The sequence below is a fragment of the Mixophyes fleayi genome, chromosome 2 (assembly GCF_038048845.1).
Source record: "Mixophyes fleayi isolate aMixFle1 chromosome 2, aMixFle1.hap1, whole genome shotgun sequence".
NCBI lineage: Eukaryota > Metazoa > Chordata > Amphibia > Anura > Limnodynastidae > Mixophyes > Mixophyes fleayi.
Window position 1 is genome coordinate 155,524,803 of NC_134403.1, and position 18,308 is coordinate 155,543,110.

The 18,308-nt window shown below is 37.4% G+C and overlaps 1 protein-coding gene across 8 annotated transcripts in view; it reads right to left on the reverse strand.

The window, feature by feature from the left end:
* The window catches only part of DMD (dystrophin), a 1,967,742-nt gene that overhangs the window by 1,185,056 nt on the left and 764,378 nt on the right, over nucleotides 1–18,308 (reverse strand). For all 8 annotated transcript variants that reach the window (XM_075200299.1, XM_075200300.1, XM_075200296.1 and 5 more), the window contains one exon: nucleotides 14,255–14,430. In XM_075200299.1, coding sequence (XP_075056400.1) covers nucleotides 14,255–14,430 — 176 coding nt within the window. The remainder of the gene's footprint in view (nucleotides 1–14,254; nucleotides 14,431–18,308) is intronic.

Below are 18,308 nucleotides of genomic sequence, written 5' to 3' on the forward strand. Positions count from 1 at the left end.
AATAGTTGGAGAGAAAGGCTGTTTTTTTTAGTATTGGTGAAATGACAGTGTGTTTAAAGGAGGATCAAAATGTTCCAGTTGAAGCGGTGAGCTAGTGGTGGGCATGCAGTCGGGGAGAGGAACAAAGAAGTTTGGAGAGAATAGGATCAATGGGGCAGGTTGTAGGATGAGGTGATAAGATGATTGCATAGACTTTGTCTTTGGTTACTGGAGAGAGTGAACTGAGGGTGGATTGGAACATAAGGAACATTTTGGATATATCCAACTTAGGAGTAAAGTAAATAAAATCTCCACTACCATCATTAATTTATAGCAGGAAAGTGGCAGTCAACACCTTTGTGGCAGTGGGAAAAAACACTACAAGCCTCCAGTAATTTTGAGGCTCAATGAATAATATCAGTATGTTGTTAGGAGCAGGTTGTCTGATAAAACAAGGGTCTCGCAAAACTCAATAGTTCTGATGCCTTCCTCCAGTAATTCTATAAGTCGTCAGGCGCTGATGCTGCACTGTTCCATTAAGACTGCTTGCATTTTCTCTTCCTTTACATCTGTAGGGAATACACTCCAAGAGCGGCCCATGGTCAGAAATGTCAGTGTAAGGTGATCGTTCAAAATGTTCTCATGTGTCTGATGGGTTTTTTCTTTAATTTTAGTATTTGTGAATAAATAACTTAAATTAAATTATTATGCTACTAACTAGTTGGGTGGAAGTTGGGGCAGATATGAAGTCAGCTTTCCATTGCCATTGTCCCCAGACAATCGAGGAAGACAATGTGCAGCAGTAACCACAGCATATACAATCTCAAGTCACCAGACATGTCGGGCCTGATTCATTAAGGAAGGTAAAAGAAAAAAAATGAATAACTTTGAACCTTGACAAAACCATGTTGCAACTCAAGGGACACAAATGAGTTAATTATTTTGCATATAAGGAAAATACTGGCTGTTTTTTCATGTAGCACACAAATACTTCATAGCCTTAGTTTTACAATGACATTAATTGTTGATCTAGGACATGCCCTACCCTAATTATAAATCTGTCCTCACATTTTAAATTTACTTCCCCATCCAATACAACATGGTTTTGTCAAGGTTCAAAGTAACCAATTTTTCTTGCTTTACTCTCCTTAATGAATAAGGCCTGCCATGTCTAGGAAACCAATGCAGCAGTCATCAAAATTACTCAGAGCAAGTTAATAATATCCCTGTGCTTGGTTAATATGAGAGCTGATTCTGAAAGCAGCATAAGGTTTGGTGTTGTTGGCATGCCTATAATTCCAGAAAAGCCTAGGGAGAAAGCTCGATCTGCATAAATGTGTGGTGAAATTTCTACTTGGTCTTCAAATAATCACTTACATCAGGTGTGCAGAAGCACTTTGAACCTGCTGAATAGAGGCAAACACATGTGATCTCCCCATAGCAATGCATAATTGAGTATATATAGATGTGCTGTGATATAAAAGTCCTGCTGCTTTGTGAATGACATTGAGCAGTAATGAGGATGGAATCTGTACTTTGATGAGTTATCTTTTCAGGAATTTTCCTATCACTGAGAAGTAATGTTGTGAATCAGACACCATCTACATTGCATTGCTCATCTACACACAGAAGCCTGCTTCATTTGGCATTGCTGCTAAATACGCTGGTGCCTGCCTTAAACAATGTTTCACCTTCATGTGTTGTATACATGATCTGATCTGATTGATGTGTGATGAAACAGGACCCTCCTAGGCATTACGGGGCAGCGTTACCTTGAACCATGCAGTACATTTGAGGACCACTGATAAAGAGTATTGTCTCCAATGCTGTACATGACATATCACTGTATGATAAAAAAAAATCCAGTATGAACACTATTCATAAAAATGACTCAACATTGGGGATATTTCAGTTTTATAAAACCACAAATTTCCATTTCAAAAAGATATTCTTGTGTTTGATACATCCTAGTGTGTGGTATCTGTTCATAGCACCCAACTAGCCACTATGTAAGCTTAGTATATTAACTCCCTTTCAACATCCATGAAACATACTTGGTCATTACTTTATTCTGTTACTTACATGCTACCATTGGTGCACATAATATATGAAAATACTAAGTACATCCTACTATTCTCTTGATAAAAGGATGTACATATGCCATTGAACGCGGCTACTGTTATCCATTGTATTACTTCTTCCTTCATCTTTTAGAATTTATTATTAATCAGATTAAGTATAGACACTGTTTTCCGATGCTCCAGCTGGTGTACTAACTTGGCAGCCATGCTGCATGCCATTATACAAGAGGGAGGAGGTATTCGAAGGTTAAGGTGGGATAGGTTCTTCAAAGAATTCATTATCTGCACATCTGCTACAACATCGTATTGGTACCTTTGCAGCAGAAATGTATCAGAGCTGAAATACTGCCTTTTAATTAAGCACTAGTTTAGGATTAGTTTAATTTAGGGATGGCAAACGCACATTACGCATTCAGCTGAAGATGATGTTAAGGGACGGATTTATTGCTGTTGTGAATACTCCCAGAACGGAGTTTGCTGTTGGTGTCCTTGTGCGACTTTTCACACTGCAGAAACTCAAATATCAACAGATATGAAGTTCATGCAATCAGAGAATGAACCAGATGACTTATGTTCTGGTACAATTTGCCTATATTGCAGACTGAGTAAGTTATTATCTAAAATGGGCACAACTGTGAAAGAGGAAAAGAAAACTTCAGGCGATTAAAATCATGAAGATAACTAATGTTTATCTTTTGGAGAAAATCATTTGGACATCTCAACATTTTATCAGTTTTAAACATTCAAAAGTAATGTACACAGTTACTTTTAACCTTTAATATCCTTTGGAGCTGAAACAACATTTTCAAACCCTCGTACCTTATAAATGTTTCAAATGAAGTACGAAGTACATGTAACTGCCTTAGGGTACCACTGTTGTTAGGGAAAGCCATCTCCTACTGCATAGAGCTTTGTATGGGACATGTCATTCAGCTGTTGTCATTGAATACAAGGTCCCAGCACAAGAAGCAATATAACACTATACCTATCACTTGTAAATGCAAGAACATAGCAGAGAGGTATTTGAAAAAGTTTTATTTTACTGAGTTTCCCCCTCTCTGCTTAGTGTATTGAGTTTTACATGCTCACATGGAACTTTATTTTTTATTACATGTATTGCTTTATATTTTATGTCTCTTTTCATCTAGGCCTTTGTATTGCCTAGGCATTTATTTGTATGTGTTGCCCTTGGATAGAAGAAACAACTGTATACAATGTACAGATAAGAGGACAAATGTGTTATAAGCAAGAGCAGCTGAATAAACTGTACCTGGAAAAAAATAATAATAATATATATATATATATATATATATATATATATATATATATATATATATGTCTTGATGGTCTTACATATAGGTATTACATATGTAAGACTTAGATGTTTTCACAACGTGCTTCAAGCAACATACAATTTCTGTCAGCAAACGTGATCTACTAATTCTTTGAGCAAACTGCATAAACTGACTTTATATTTCTGTAATATCAATGTAAGAAGAAAAGATTGCTATAAAATGAAATGTTAAATGTGAATTTTATCTACATGTTACATTATGAACAAAACTAGGAACATATACTACCCAGGGGCAATTGCAGGATTTGTAGAGGGGGGTTTCCACACCACGCCACCAGTGGGAGTGACCAGCATGCATGGGGGTGTGGCTATAATTTTAGACAGTGCTTGGCTGCTTTCCAACTCTTCCTATCGCCATAATATACATGGGCAATGCTGTGTGCACTACCGTTAGGTGCACGCAGCTCTTCAAGCAGAGCTGTGTGAAGCGGGGACAGGGTCCAGCCACCTCAATTATACGGTGCCCCAGACTTGGAGGGGGGTTTCCAGGCACTAGGAAACCCCCCTCGGTTTGCCTATGCTACCGACATCTGATGTTGTGACTGGACTCTTAATCACACTGTTCTGTACACAATCCATATATTAAAATACTCTGATCACAAAAACAATATAATGGATTTTGAGTTTTACTGTTGGATGGATAATAACAAATGTTTTGTGTTTTATGCCTTTAAGTATTGGATAATTATGTGTAATAAATATTACATGTTTTGTTATATTCATTTGATATCTTATCAATGTTTTTTAACTTTGAAATTGCTGGGAGCAGGAACACTTCGTCTCTATGGGGGGAATTCAACTGGCCGCGGTACTCTTTAAAGTAACACGGCCTGCGCACTATTACAGCTACTACGGTAATAGTGCGTATTATTACAGTTAGTACGGTAAATTTAAATACAAATTTTTGCTTGTGGCTCAGGGAGCTGCGAGCAGAAATCCAAGCTAGAATGACTATATGAAAGGTAATAGTGCACAGGCTGCGTTACTTTCAAGAGTAATGCTGTCAACTGAATTCTCCCCCTATGAGTCTCACAGAACAGTCATTCTCATATGAATTTACTGAATTAACCTGCCATGATCTCTCTGACACTGTTAGCTAATGAGGTAGAATAATGACAGAGTTCTCTACTACACATGGACATCTACTTAACCTTTTTGAAAAAAATGAGGTCATAAAAACTGTACTGTGACACAATGGTTAGCATGCTGCCTCACAGCGATAGGATCATGGGTTTGATTCTGACCAGGACTCTTTCCGTGTTCAGTTTGTTCTCCCTTGCGCTCCATGTTATTACGTGGGATTCCTCTGGGCACTTCGGTTTCCTCCCATAGTCCAAAATACTTACAGGTAGGTTAATTGTCTTCTTATTAAATGGGCCCTAGTGTGGTGTATGGAATTTAGACTGCAAGCTCCAATGGGGCTGGAATGAATGTGAATACATACGTTTTCTCTGTACAGTGCATCATAATAATAATATAATATTGATGGTATATATTTAAACAACAGTAATAACAACTAAACTCTTCTTAGATCTATATTTAACCATAAATATATATTATATGTAGTATTGATGATAGTGACCCTTTAACTGTAGACCTTTTGGAATATATTTTAATCTCCATATTCAAAAGGGATCACACCTTTAATATATGGCTACCATGCACTGGGCAAGTTGACCTTTTTGGCAAACTGCATTGAATATTTTTTTCCGTTGAGGAACGAACAGATAGAGCATTGCAAGCTTTGCACTTTATCTTGAGGAAACTTAACTTACATTAGTTTATTTACAGTTTTTATTCTTTGTGGTAATGTAATTGTTCTAGTGATGCTATTTAGTAGTTATCTTGTTTTACATCTTACAAAATACCTTATGCCTACTATGTAAGTCCTTGTCAGACTAATTGTCTGTATATTTTTCAGAGCTACTGTATGTGTGCTTTTGTTTGTAACAAGACAAATTTTATAGAAAAGTTTGAAAAAGACAAATGTTGACACATTACAAAATAAATGGTATAGACCTAAGGGTTTACTTTTGTGACTGTGCTCCTGGGGCCTGAGTCATTAAGGCAAGCAAAGCATAAAAAAGGAGTAACTTTTAACCTGTACAAAACCATGTTGCATTGGAGGAGGGGGGGGTAAATTTAAAATATGGGGATAGATTTATAGTTGGGATAGGACATCAACTTCCAATTTCAGTGTAAAAATAAAGCTATCAAATATTTGAGTGCTAGATGAAAAAACAGCCAGTATTTAACTTATGTGCAAAATAATAAACTAATTTGCACCCCTTGCATTGTAACTTGGTTTGTTCCGCAAACATTTAATCCTTTTATTGGCTTACTTTCCTAAATGACTCAGGCACGTAGTCTCTGGAGTCCAGTGCGGAACCCATAAGTAAAGCTTATATGCTCCTTATGGAATGCATGCACTAGCCTGCCACTGTTTTCAGAGAAATTCAGGATCCAGGGGATGAAGAACGTGTATGGGGGTGTATCATGTGTGGCAATGTGTGATCATTATGAGTGGCAAGGGTGGGAGAGACAATGGACAGCAAGAAGTTGGAGGCTGAACGGGCAAAATTGTTGACAAGACATGTAAGGGCAGAAAAGGCGGCAAGGGCATCCTGATGACACTAAAGGCAGCAGCAAGGGGAAGGAGGACAGAGGAATGTCTGTGTTTTAAATAATAATGAGGCTTATGAATGTGTATATATATTTCCGCCACCTGTGTATAGATAAGTCCTCTTCCTTTGTACAGATGTTTCCCCCTCAAACACTGTAATTTTGACATTTTCTGTTATGGCATTATATTCAGGAGCTGCTGAACTTTATTCTGTAGTGTAGGTGACATAAAGTGAAATAGAACTCTGACCTTTTCTAATTAGATTTTAGTTATGTGTTATTGTATTTATTTTGCCTACTTTGCATGTATATACACACATACATTTCTTTTCAGGCATATTCTATTTACACTATATAGACAAAAGTATTTGCACACTTGACCATTATGTTACACCAACAGGGACTGTAATGTCATTGTATTCAAATACATATACTTTAATATGGAGTTGGTCCCCGTTTTGCAGCGATAACAGCTTCCACTCTTCTTGGAAGGCTTTCCACAAGATGCTGGAGTGTTTCTATGGGAATTTGTCTCCATTCATTCTGTAGAGCATTTATGAGGTCAGTCACTGTTGGACGAGAAGGCCTGGCTCGCAATCTCCGTTCCAGTTCATCCCAAAGGTGTTTGATGGGGTTGAGGTCAGGGCTCTGTGTGGGCCAGTCAAGTTCTTCCACACCTACCTCATCAAACTATGTCTTTGTAGTCCTTGCTTTGTGCACTAGGGCACAGTCATGTTGAAATGGAAAAGAGCCTTCCCCAAATTGTTGCCACAAAGTTGGAAGCATAGCATTGCCCAAAATGACTTGGTATGCTGAAGCATTAAGATTGCCCATCACTGGAGATAAAGGGCCAAGCCCAAACCCTGAAAAACAGCCCAATACCATTATCCCTCCTCCACCAAACTTCACAGTTGTCATAATGCAGTCAGACAGGTAACGTTCTCCCGGCTTACGCCAAACCCAGACTCGCCCATCTGACTGCCAGACCGAGAAGCGTGATTCGTCACTCCACAGAACACGTTTCCACTGCTCCACAGTCCAGTATCGGTGTGCTTTAAACCACTCCATCCGACACTTGGCATTGGTCTTGGTGATATGAGGCTTGCATGCAGCTGCTCAGCCACGGAAACCCATTCCATTAAGCTCCCGACGCAGTTTTGTGCTTACATAAATGCCAGCGGAAGTTCGGAACTTTTCAGCTATATAATCAGCAGAGCGTTGGTGACTTTTTTGAACCATGCGCCTTAGCAGTTGTTGACCCCTCTCTGTGATTTTACGTGGTCTTCCGCTTCGTGGCTGAGCTGTTGTTGTACCTAAATGGTTCCACTTACTAATAATATCACTTATTGACCGTGGAGTATCCAGCAGAGATGAAATTTCACAAACCGTCTTATTGCAAAGATGACATCCTATCACAGAACCAAGCTTGAAGTCACTGAGCTCTTCAGAATGACCCATTTTGTATCACAAATGTTTGCAAATGGAGACTGCATGGCTAGATGCTTGATTCTATACACCTCTGGCAACAGTTCTGATTGAAGCACCTCAATTCAAAAAAATTAACAGGTGTGGCTAAATACTTTTGTCCACATATTGTATGTATTATTATATCTGTATTGTTGCCAATAAAGATTGTCCGATGCAATCAATGTGGTTCAAACGCACAAAGAGATTTAATAGCAGGAATATAATAAAGTATAACCGATACAAACACTGCACGCTGGATCCAGTATCAGTTTATCAATCCTGAAGTCTGTGTTGTCAAAGAGACTGTTATTGTTCCAGTGCCCTGTTTATATACAGTTTGGTTTGAAAAAAACAGTGATGATGTCACAATGTACACAAAGATAACATTAAGATAGTTCTTCATTGGTTCAGGTTTTAGGATAGTCCAGTACAATGCTGGTCATAAGTCAGTTCAAACAATGCTTCTCCAAAGGTGGGGGACAACTCACTCCAACAGCTGTGTAAGTGTCTTGCCTCAGGGAATAACCAAAAATCTGTTTAAACTTACCGGTTAACAGAGTATTAATGTTATACTAATCATAACTAGCAATCGCAATGTGCGATCACTTATCTGATGATACCGGATTCCTGATGGTGAAATGTGAATTAATATAAATAAGACCAAACACAATACATTTCTTATGACCTGAACCATAAATATCTTTAATGTAGGTTTATCTTTGTGTAATAAAATCTCTAAGTCTTAATAATGAAAAAATGTGAGTTGGAAGCTTTATTAAAAGTGAACTATTTAGAAATGTAGGTATGAATGTAGATGTATTTACTGTGTTTTCCTATGTGATTGTGTATTTAACCTTTGTACGCCATTGCATACTGTTACGAGATGCGGCGGCTCTGGCCACCGCCGCGACTCACTTCCGGGCACTGCTCAGCGTCCCGGCCATCATCATGACGACTGGGACGTCATTTCCTCTAGCTCCCGGCCATTGCCTAGGCAACGGTCAGGACGCTCATTACCCACAGCACCGCGGCCCGGCATCTAGGGCAGCCAGGCGCGTGCGCTCATTATGATGATTATAGCCCAGCTGGGCTAGATTACCTCCAGTGCAGGAAGAATTCTGATAGGTGGCCATTCGTTTATAAGGCAGGAAGGGACAAGCCCTCCCTGCCGGTTATAGTTCCTGCTTGCCATACTAAGCCTGCTGTGTACCTTTGCTCTCTGAGTACCTTTTGAATTTTAACTACTGTTGCCGACCCTTGCTTTGTTTACTGACTACATTTATTTGCCTGTGCCCATTGACCTTTGCCTGGACTACTACGCTGCTCATTTGCCTGTGACGTCTGACCTCGGTTCTGTGTACTGGATATTCTGTCTGCTGCCGGCCTCGACCCTTGCCTGGACCTCACTCTGCTATTGCTCCTACCCTCTCGCTGGGTTCCCCTCAGTCAGCGCACAATTCACGACCTTCAGCTGTCTGCGGCCAAGCCTGTCCCCACCACTAGGGGCTCCAGCGAAAACCAGACTTCTGAGCAGACTCCGGGTTTTGTGTTGCGGGCTGTTGGGGTTCCTAACACATACTAATCACAATCGCACAATAAACTATAAGAACCGATATTTACTAAACCACTTCATTCAGTTATTTGACTTCAACGGTATATAATATGTATGTGTACAGGCCCCACCTATCGCTGTTCTGTGATGTTTGGGAACTTTTGGAAAAAAAAGTGCATGGAACACTGATGTACATTTGACATGTAATTGAGACACACATGTGGTGTGGGGGCTTAAGGTGTAAGTACAGTCCAGGGCTCAAAATTGTCTTTCATCACTGTCTACAAGTATTAATTATTTTACAGTTTCTCAACTGCAATGCTGATTTTTACACAAAATGTTTACCAATGTTATCACAAGTTTACTTGGCAAAAGCCAGTTAAGTAAGCCAAGTACTACCAGTTATTGATATTGATATGATAAGCAAACATCGGGCTTAATGAATTTAAATAATTGTTTTTATAATAATAAAATATAAGTCATGAGTGAATGCTGGAAAATATTTCAACATAAGCCCGGTACACACTACAGGATTTTTACCTGATTATTGTGCCAATCACAGGATGAACGATCGTTAAGTCTAATATCGCATTAGTGTGTACGCTCCAATAATCGTTACAAAGCACATTGTATCATTTGATTTGATTTTATAAACGGACTAAAAATCTCAATAAACAATGTTGGGCAAATTCTGAAGTGTGTATACACTCACAAACAGCAGTGTAGGAAGATCTCTATTTGTATCTCTAGTTTACAGAGTCACGATCTTTTCAGCCAATGGTTATGACAGATGAAGAGCACAGATCTGAAGGTGATGTATACACATAAATCGGCATCCTGATCAGGACTTTCAGTTGTTGGTAAAATCGCTAATAAGATAAATTTTCTGTAGTGTGTACCCAGCCATAGCTATCTGACTCTTAGGGGAGATTCAAGTCTAAAAAAATCTGCGCAAGGTGTCTCTGGAACGGCTATGAGACTCCTTGCGCAGATTTTTTTTCATAGAAATATCCCTTATTTTTTCTCACGCCCCATAGAGGTGCAAGCAAAAATGAGCAGATATTTCTATCGTAGAAACGGTAAAAATGCGCAGTCACAATGTTCCTCAGGACATCGCGGCCTATTGAATTCCTCCCTTAAAATAGTAAATGATTTAATAATGACTCATTATGTTCCTGGCTGCAATTAATTGCTCACACGACAGTTTGAACATTTATGATACATTTGTTTCTGTAAACATGAGCTATGGTTTTTCAGCTGTCATTGTGTTGGGACCAGCATAATAGTGTGTGCTGTCAAACCACATTAACATGTTATTCTATTTGATTGTAAAACCATTTTCTTGCTCATCTGATAAAATAACTTGTCATATTTGATCATTCATATCTGTCTTTTGCATAAATGTCAATCTGTAGCTTGTCTCGGTTGACAGTTCTTAACCTGTGTAAGGTTGTGATCTATGGTTTAACATTGAAGTTAACCTTCATAGTCTCCCAGCAGGGTTGTTGTATCACAAAGAGCTAATCGTATCTGAAAACATTAATATGTCATAACAATATGTGGATTGGCATTGCAATTTGTTTTATTACCATTGAGTTAGTGCAAGGGCTAGTAATAATTCAACAATTAGTTGGCTGACATGTTACTGCGTTAATTATCCCTACATTATTTGTTAACATACATTTTAAAAAAATCAGAACACCAATTATACATTTAAACCTATAAACAAAATGCATCATGTATTAGTATATAATAAGTAGCCCAATCAGATTAGGACACATACATAATACATTTACATATTTCTAAAATGTACATGTAAATGCATTTATATACCAATGAACCTGAATGGATAAACATGTTCTATTTGTAATGAAAAGCATATTTAAATTAAACAAAACAAAACAGGACTTTAGTACAATTTTTGAATTGTGTCAGATACGTTAAATTATAACAAATTATTTTATTTTTTTCTAAGGACAAGCCTTATATGCCCCAAGGGGCAGTTCCATGCAGTCTTTTTTTCCTGGGTCTCCTCTGCTTCTGTAATAATAGATAAAGGGCCTGATTCAAATCGAAAAGTTGTGGTTTAACAAATAGCACGGAACGTGAGTGCAATTCTGACCGTATTTAAATTCAGGTTGATCAAGATGCGTTTCGATTTGAATCTGGGTGTAAGTACTCTGTGCCTAAACAGTACTTGCCTTAAACAGACAAACAAAACAGTATACGCACAAGCAAATGTGCAATATAAGGTCAAATTAAAATAAATTAACAAGTCTAAACAGTATAATTATTAATAAAAATATGGTTGGCTTAAAAAAATATTTATTAATAATTTATTTTTACATTAAATACAATCTAAATCAATATGTTCTTAATGTGTACTGTACATACAATGTGTTTTTATAGTCTATCTTACTTTCATACACAAGTTCTGTGTTATCTAGTGGCACGCATATGCTGTGTCAGTCATCACTACTTACACTACTAGCACTTACATCTGCCCTGTAGCTGGTGCAAATGATACATCTGCAACCAAGCGCACTTAAGAGAAACCCAGGATTTGAATCTGCCAAATCTGCAGGCCTTTACTGTACATCGCATACGTCCGTCCGCCCATTTCCACCCTCATTCCGCTCATCAAGTAGTAGGCAGTAGTAAGTGTTATTTGCGTTTGGACATGAATTGCATGCACAAAGCTATTTAACGCAAGATATGGCATGCAAACAGATTTACATCCGAATATGAATCACGCCATACCTCTCAACGTTGGTCTCTCTGGCATCATGACGGGCGCACGGGCACGCCACACTGGGGGAAGTACTAGGTTCCCCCTTTCTCTCCTTCCCTCTGCTGCAAACCCCTTCATTACCGAGCACATGTTAACCGCTGTTCTGCAATGCACAGCAGCAGTGGACGGAATCTCCCCCAACTTTTTCACAGATTGGGACAAAGCTGTCCCGATTATTATGGTGGGACAGAGATCTCATATCGATCCTGTCCCACCTAAATCAGGAAAGTTAGGAGGTAAGATCAGACCCATAATGTATAATATACATTAATATATATAACTGGAAAAACATTTATGTTTGCCACTTTTACTTGGCTGCAGAGGGTGCGTGTGTGGGGCTGTGAGTTAAACCACAGAGCATTGAGAAACCCTTGGGACTGTAAGGGGGGGGGGAATTAGTAACATTTAAGGGATAGGTGGTAAGCAGGGCCCTCTTAACAACATTTTGGGCCCCCGGCCAAAGCAGTGGAGGGAGGGAGCCGGATCGCCAGCTGACCGCAAGGTTATTTTCTTCTTCTTTTTTTTCAGGTTTTTTTTTATGCTGCCTCTGACGGGCCCCCCTGGGCTGCAGGGCCCCTGGGCACCTGCCCATTGTGCCCAATGAGAAAGATGGTCCTGGTGGTAAGCAGCTTTAAATAAAGATACTGGGCCGGATTCATTAAGAATCTTAACTTGAGAAACTTCTTATTTAAGACTCCTGGACAAAACCATGTTACAATGCAAGGGGTGCAAATTAGTATTCTGTTTTGCACATAAGTTAAATACAGACTGTGTTTTCATGTAGCACACAAATATCAATTTTAAATTTCAGTGTACAAATAAGCTATCAAGTATTTGTGTGCTACATGAAAAAACAGTCAGTATTTAACTTATGTGCAAAACAGAATACCAATTTGCACCCCTTGCATTGTAACATGGTTTTGTCTTAAATAAGAAGTTTCTCAAGTTAAGATGCTTAATGAATCAGGCCCACTATTATTAACATTATTATTATTAGCATTTATTCATATAGCACCAATTATACAGTGCTTTACAATGGAAAACTATAAAATGCACTATGGCTAAGCTGGTGGAGAAAATAATAATTTGTCCATCAGCAAATGTTCACCACTTGACCCAGCCTTAGATACCATGTACTGTATGTACCACATGTAAAGTGTTCATTTTTATAGCATCACCAATGTACACAGCCCTTTACAAAATAATAAGGTTCAATGCACAATAAAAAAAGATGTACATAGTATTCACAATAGGAAATGGAGGTCACTATAAATTATAGAAATACAAAATAGAAAATATACAAGGACAAAGCTTTAAAAGGCTTTTGTTCTGTCTGTCAGTCTTGGGATAATAGAAAAATGTTTACAATGTTATGCAGCCTGAGAATGTCAATATCCGGAAATGACACAGATCCGAAAAATTATATGCACAGAGATAGCTTCTATCTTCTGGAATTGTTGAGATTTAGGGTTAAATCAATAAGGATTCTTTTTCCATAATTTTGAGAAGGATGCCTTAAATGTATTAATCAACATTAAAAAAAATAACTTATCTTTCCCATAGAGTTCCTGTCATTATCCTTATTATTACTCGCAGTGCTCCTCACAGTTGAAAACTTGCTATGGTTGTGTCAATGTGTATGTCAATGCTCGCAAAAAACAGCAATTCTTTCCTTTTTGTTTCTGGTTTTAAGAACTTTATGGATAATGAATTTCTGGATAAGAAATTCCATACATAGGGGACTTTGACAATTTCAGGCTGGATCACCAGTATTACAGTTTTTCCTACACAGATTTAACCTAACAGAAGTGTTTGTAATGAAGATGGATGGATGGATCCTATGTGTGAAAATAGCCTTCACGCTCATCTAACCGATCATGAATAGAACAATGCGGATTATACCTGCTTCAATTGAAACAGAATATATATAAATACATAAATATAAATACAAAAATATAAAACACAGAAAATATTGTGTGACAAATAAAAATTCAAACCGGGAGTATGCGAGAAATAAATAGCAGATGATATAGGAATTACACTAACCCACATTCTATGTTCTATGTCCATATTACTGCATATATAGTATATTTCAGTAAATAGCTCTTGTGTATAAGAATATTCCCTGGAGGTTAGTTGTTTAATATTATAAGCATTTTCTTTTTAATTTTGGCTTAATCATCCAATGGTACAAATTGCATTAATAATCACGTGCACTGTATAAAGGTGCATATAATCTCTAACTCTTCCTTATAACTAGTTAAGTTTCCCTGGAAAAATATGTTTAAATGTGGGCAACTATGGGTGTGTGCATGTAACAACATCTTTTTTTATATATAAAAGATTTATTTTAGCATTAGTGTAATCCTTTTATTTCCCCAGGTGTGCATTTGCCATATTTTTCTCACCTTTTCCTAAGTTCTGATTCCACAAGGATCTGTCTTTTCTTCTGGGGGGGAGGAGGCGGGAGTTCATCCTTACCATGCTTAACAAGAATTTGCTCCCTGGTGGTCACCATAGTTACAGTTTCCATTACAGTTGTCTGTGTTAGTGATGACTGAGTGGCGGCGACAGCCTGGGAAATCTGTGAAAAGTATTAAGACAGAGGTCACTCAATGTTCGAAAGACTTCAGAGAAGACTGTTTGGAGTGTCAGTAGAAAATAATGAGAAACTGCTCTTTGTATGATCAAAGTCAGGCCTCCAGAGCACAATAATGCTAAAGTGAACATACAAACACATCGTTTTGTTTGGTTCAAGTAATGTCAGCACAACATCTGGAGACAAATGCTGTTGGAATAAAATAGTATATTTTCATTGCTTAAAATCATGTCAGTTTAGTTTTTAAAAACATGGTATTATATGCTGTACTTGTGTTTTTATTAACAAATCCTATATGCAATATACAATATATATGCCTACTTGACTCATGGAATTCTAAACACAGTTTTCCATTGATGCTGTCTTACAGTGAACCAGTCAGTGCAAGGTGCATCCCCCTTACTAAATCAGCTACACCTATATATTAACCGGTGCATGCTTGTTGCAGAACCTCCACCTGTGGTTCAAGTATTGTAAATTGTACACACAAAAAATGAAGAAAGCAACACTTCATCAGATAAAGAAGCAAATTGTCCAATAGAAGCAGTTTTATTCCAGAACACCAGAAGTGGATAATATTCATCCCAGGAAGGGACTGAAACCCCAGATATATTATACACTTTTGCTGTTCTGGAATAAAACTACTCCTCCTCATTTCATCTTACTGAATGGTGGCTTCTTGGTTCTTTTTCTGTGCAACTTTCTGAAAGTGACCATTGTAGCTCATATAAAACAAAACAATTCTCCACTGAATCACATAATGTTTTAGCACACTGTAGCCTATGTGTAGTTGTCAGTTATATAAATGGTGCACATTAACTGAATATAGAACAGCCTTAATATAAAAAAAAACATCGGATATGATCCTAATGCTATTCTAATTTAATTTAAGCACTCACCTACAATAAACCTGATTTTACAGCCTAAAATGAAACAATTATGAGAGTCATGAAGAATAGCCTGTAGAACAAAAGGAAGTAGATTTTGTTTGTGTAGTCGTGCTGATGGGTAACAGTACAGTAGTATTTATGTTATCTTTTAATCGATTTTTTTGAAAAGCCTACAATATCTAAAGCAAATTGCTTGGCACAGTAGATATCTTGTACTTTACAAAACGCATATTGCAGACACCCTCTTTCCTAAGACCACCTACACCCAAACACTTTCTCCATTAGAACATACACCTCCACACATCCCAAACCATATACACATCACTGTACTCCAGCTCATTTTCTATCCTTTTTTTGTCCAATCTCTTCTGTAATTGTTCACTGCTCTGTACTAGATCTCATCATCTTCTAAATGCTCATCTTTCTTTCCAAGCTCTCTCACCAATAAAAACCTCACACATTAATGTGCTCCACAAAATCCCAGACTACCATCACCAGCAGTGGTTGCACCACTGTAAAATGTGCCTTGCTTGCTGTCTGTGAGAGGAAGAAGCTTGAAGATAGCTTGGTAAATATATGTTAGACTGTTAATATGCTTATTGAACTTCAAATACTTCTGTGTTCAAAGCTCACCATTTGAGGTTCGCTGTTTGTCATTGAGGTTCACCGTTCACACTTTAGCATATTTGTAAACCAGCTCAACCATGTGTACACCGACTTGAACATAGTCAATCCTGTTTAACTGTTTTTTAATTGATTTAAAATGCGAGATATTTCAGTGAACTTTCATATTTTAGAACCAATTTGTCAAATTTGCTTAAAAATCAATATGCAGCCAGTTTGAGCATCTCTGATTAAAGGACATACCTTAATGTTAAAAAATAGTGCTGTGTCGCTTTAAACGCTTTATATATGCAATAAATAAAAACAATAATGCTAACGTAACACTGCTGACAACAAATAGTTGTTTTTCTTTTGTGTTTGTTATTTTGTTGGATAATTCAGATAATTTACATTATTACATTATGATGGGAATTGTTTACATGGATGTGCCGAGAAATAAGAATTGGGAAAGGTTAATTAAATTGTAAGTATTTGGGCAGCAGTGAGTGACTTTGTGCATGGGTAATCCAATTTCTCATAACTGTTTTTAAAAAGCTTTGCTTCTGAACAAACAATAAATAAACTGAGCAGTGCTGTAGCTTTTACATAATACCGTTTGGAATAATCAGAACCTTATTCATACTTTACCCTTGGAATGTAGATCTAGTCACAAGAACAGATAATCACGTTGGCGACTTTTGAATTACACTTATTAAATATACATTGTTTTGAAATAAACTCAATTAGCATTTGTTCAATGGCTTTTTTTCAGATACAGAATCACCCATAGTACCTAGTTAATATATATATATATATATATATATATATATATATATATATATATATATATATATATATATAATATAAATGTCTAGTGGCGTGTGTTAGTCTGTCTGTGTGTGGAAAAAATAAAACCAAGCTGCAGCACCACCTGCTGGGCGGAGTTATACACTGACCTACTAAATTGTTAGTGTGTGTGTGGAAAAAAAAATTCAGAAAGGGCTGAAATTTGGTATACTAAGATGTTTTTAATTTGTTAATTTAATTTGTTAATTGTTAAAAGTGTTTATAAAGATTTAAAAAAAATATATATATATTTCTTGAAGGAGAAGTGACAGTTGGGAGTGGTTGGTGGTTGCCAGGGGTGACAGTGGGGAGTGGTTGGTGGTTGAGGCCTGGGCTAACCATGTTAAAAAAGGGCGCTTACTTCGGGAAGTAACGCTCTTCCCCTGAGGAGGCCTGGCCTAGCCCCAAATGCATGACAAGAACCTTTTTAACAATTTAAGTAGCTTGATTTGACTAGAATGCATGAGTATCATTTACGGGTTAACTTGTATATATATATATATATATATATATATATATATATATATATATATATATATATATCTCAAACTTGTGATCATCTTAATGCAGCTCTACCTCCTTGGAGAAGGTGAGAGTGTACCACTCCCCTTGGAGACTGCCGGTATTGCTTTGTGCAGTAATATTTTGGCTTTTCATTGGTCCTCCTCCACACACACCCTACTTGCCATTTAAGCTTATGGAAAAAAATCGAATTGATGTTACTCAACTGACAAAGCCCTAGGAAAAACAGCTATGTGTAGCAAGCCCCAGGACCAGGATAGGGGAAGGGGCCTCTTAGTAAAAATGTTTTACATAGGTCATAGTGCATCAATAAATAGAGGTATGGCTGCTACGACTGATAATGTAAGCTTAGGAATTTAGAAGAAAATATTCTCAGACTAGCCCACAATACGTATCCTAATTATTAAAACAACCCTTAAATGGACAGGATAATTAAATCTTATTTTAGGCTTATTACAAAGTAATATCTTATAATAAGATTAATAATGTTTGTTATTTTTTATCTGTTTTATTAATTTAGAATTACTGCGTGTAATAATGTGTCACTTGATGTCTCATGATTAATTTACTCAATTTTCTTGGCTCAGGTTGCCAGTATTACAAACAAGAATAGCTACATATTATATATAATGCAGTCGTTTATTGTTTGCAACATAATGGAAAGTGGCATCTTATTGAGGCTGAGAGAGATTTTTTCCAATATTAAAAAAAAGTTTACTACTGCAAAAAATGAAAACCATGGAATAGAGTAACATAGTTTTAAGTTATTGGACCATAATAAATATACCCATGAGGCAGTGACATAGCCACTATGGGTGCAGGTAGTGCAGTGCACACAGTCACGAGTCAGGGGACATGGGCCCACCCAGCACCACTGTTGCACAGATAGATAGAGTCAGGCCGGTCCTAGCATTTTGGTTCTTCCTGGAAGCTAACTCCCCAGGGACCAACCACTTAAATGCATTGTTTGTTTACAACAGGGATCAGCCCCCTGTCATGACT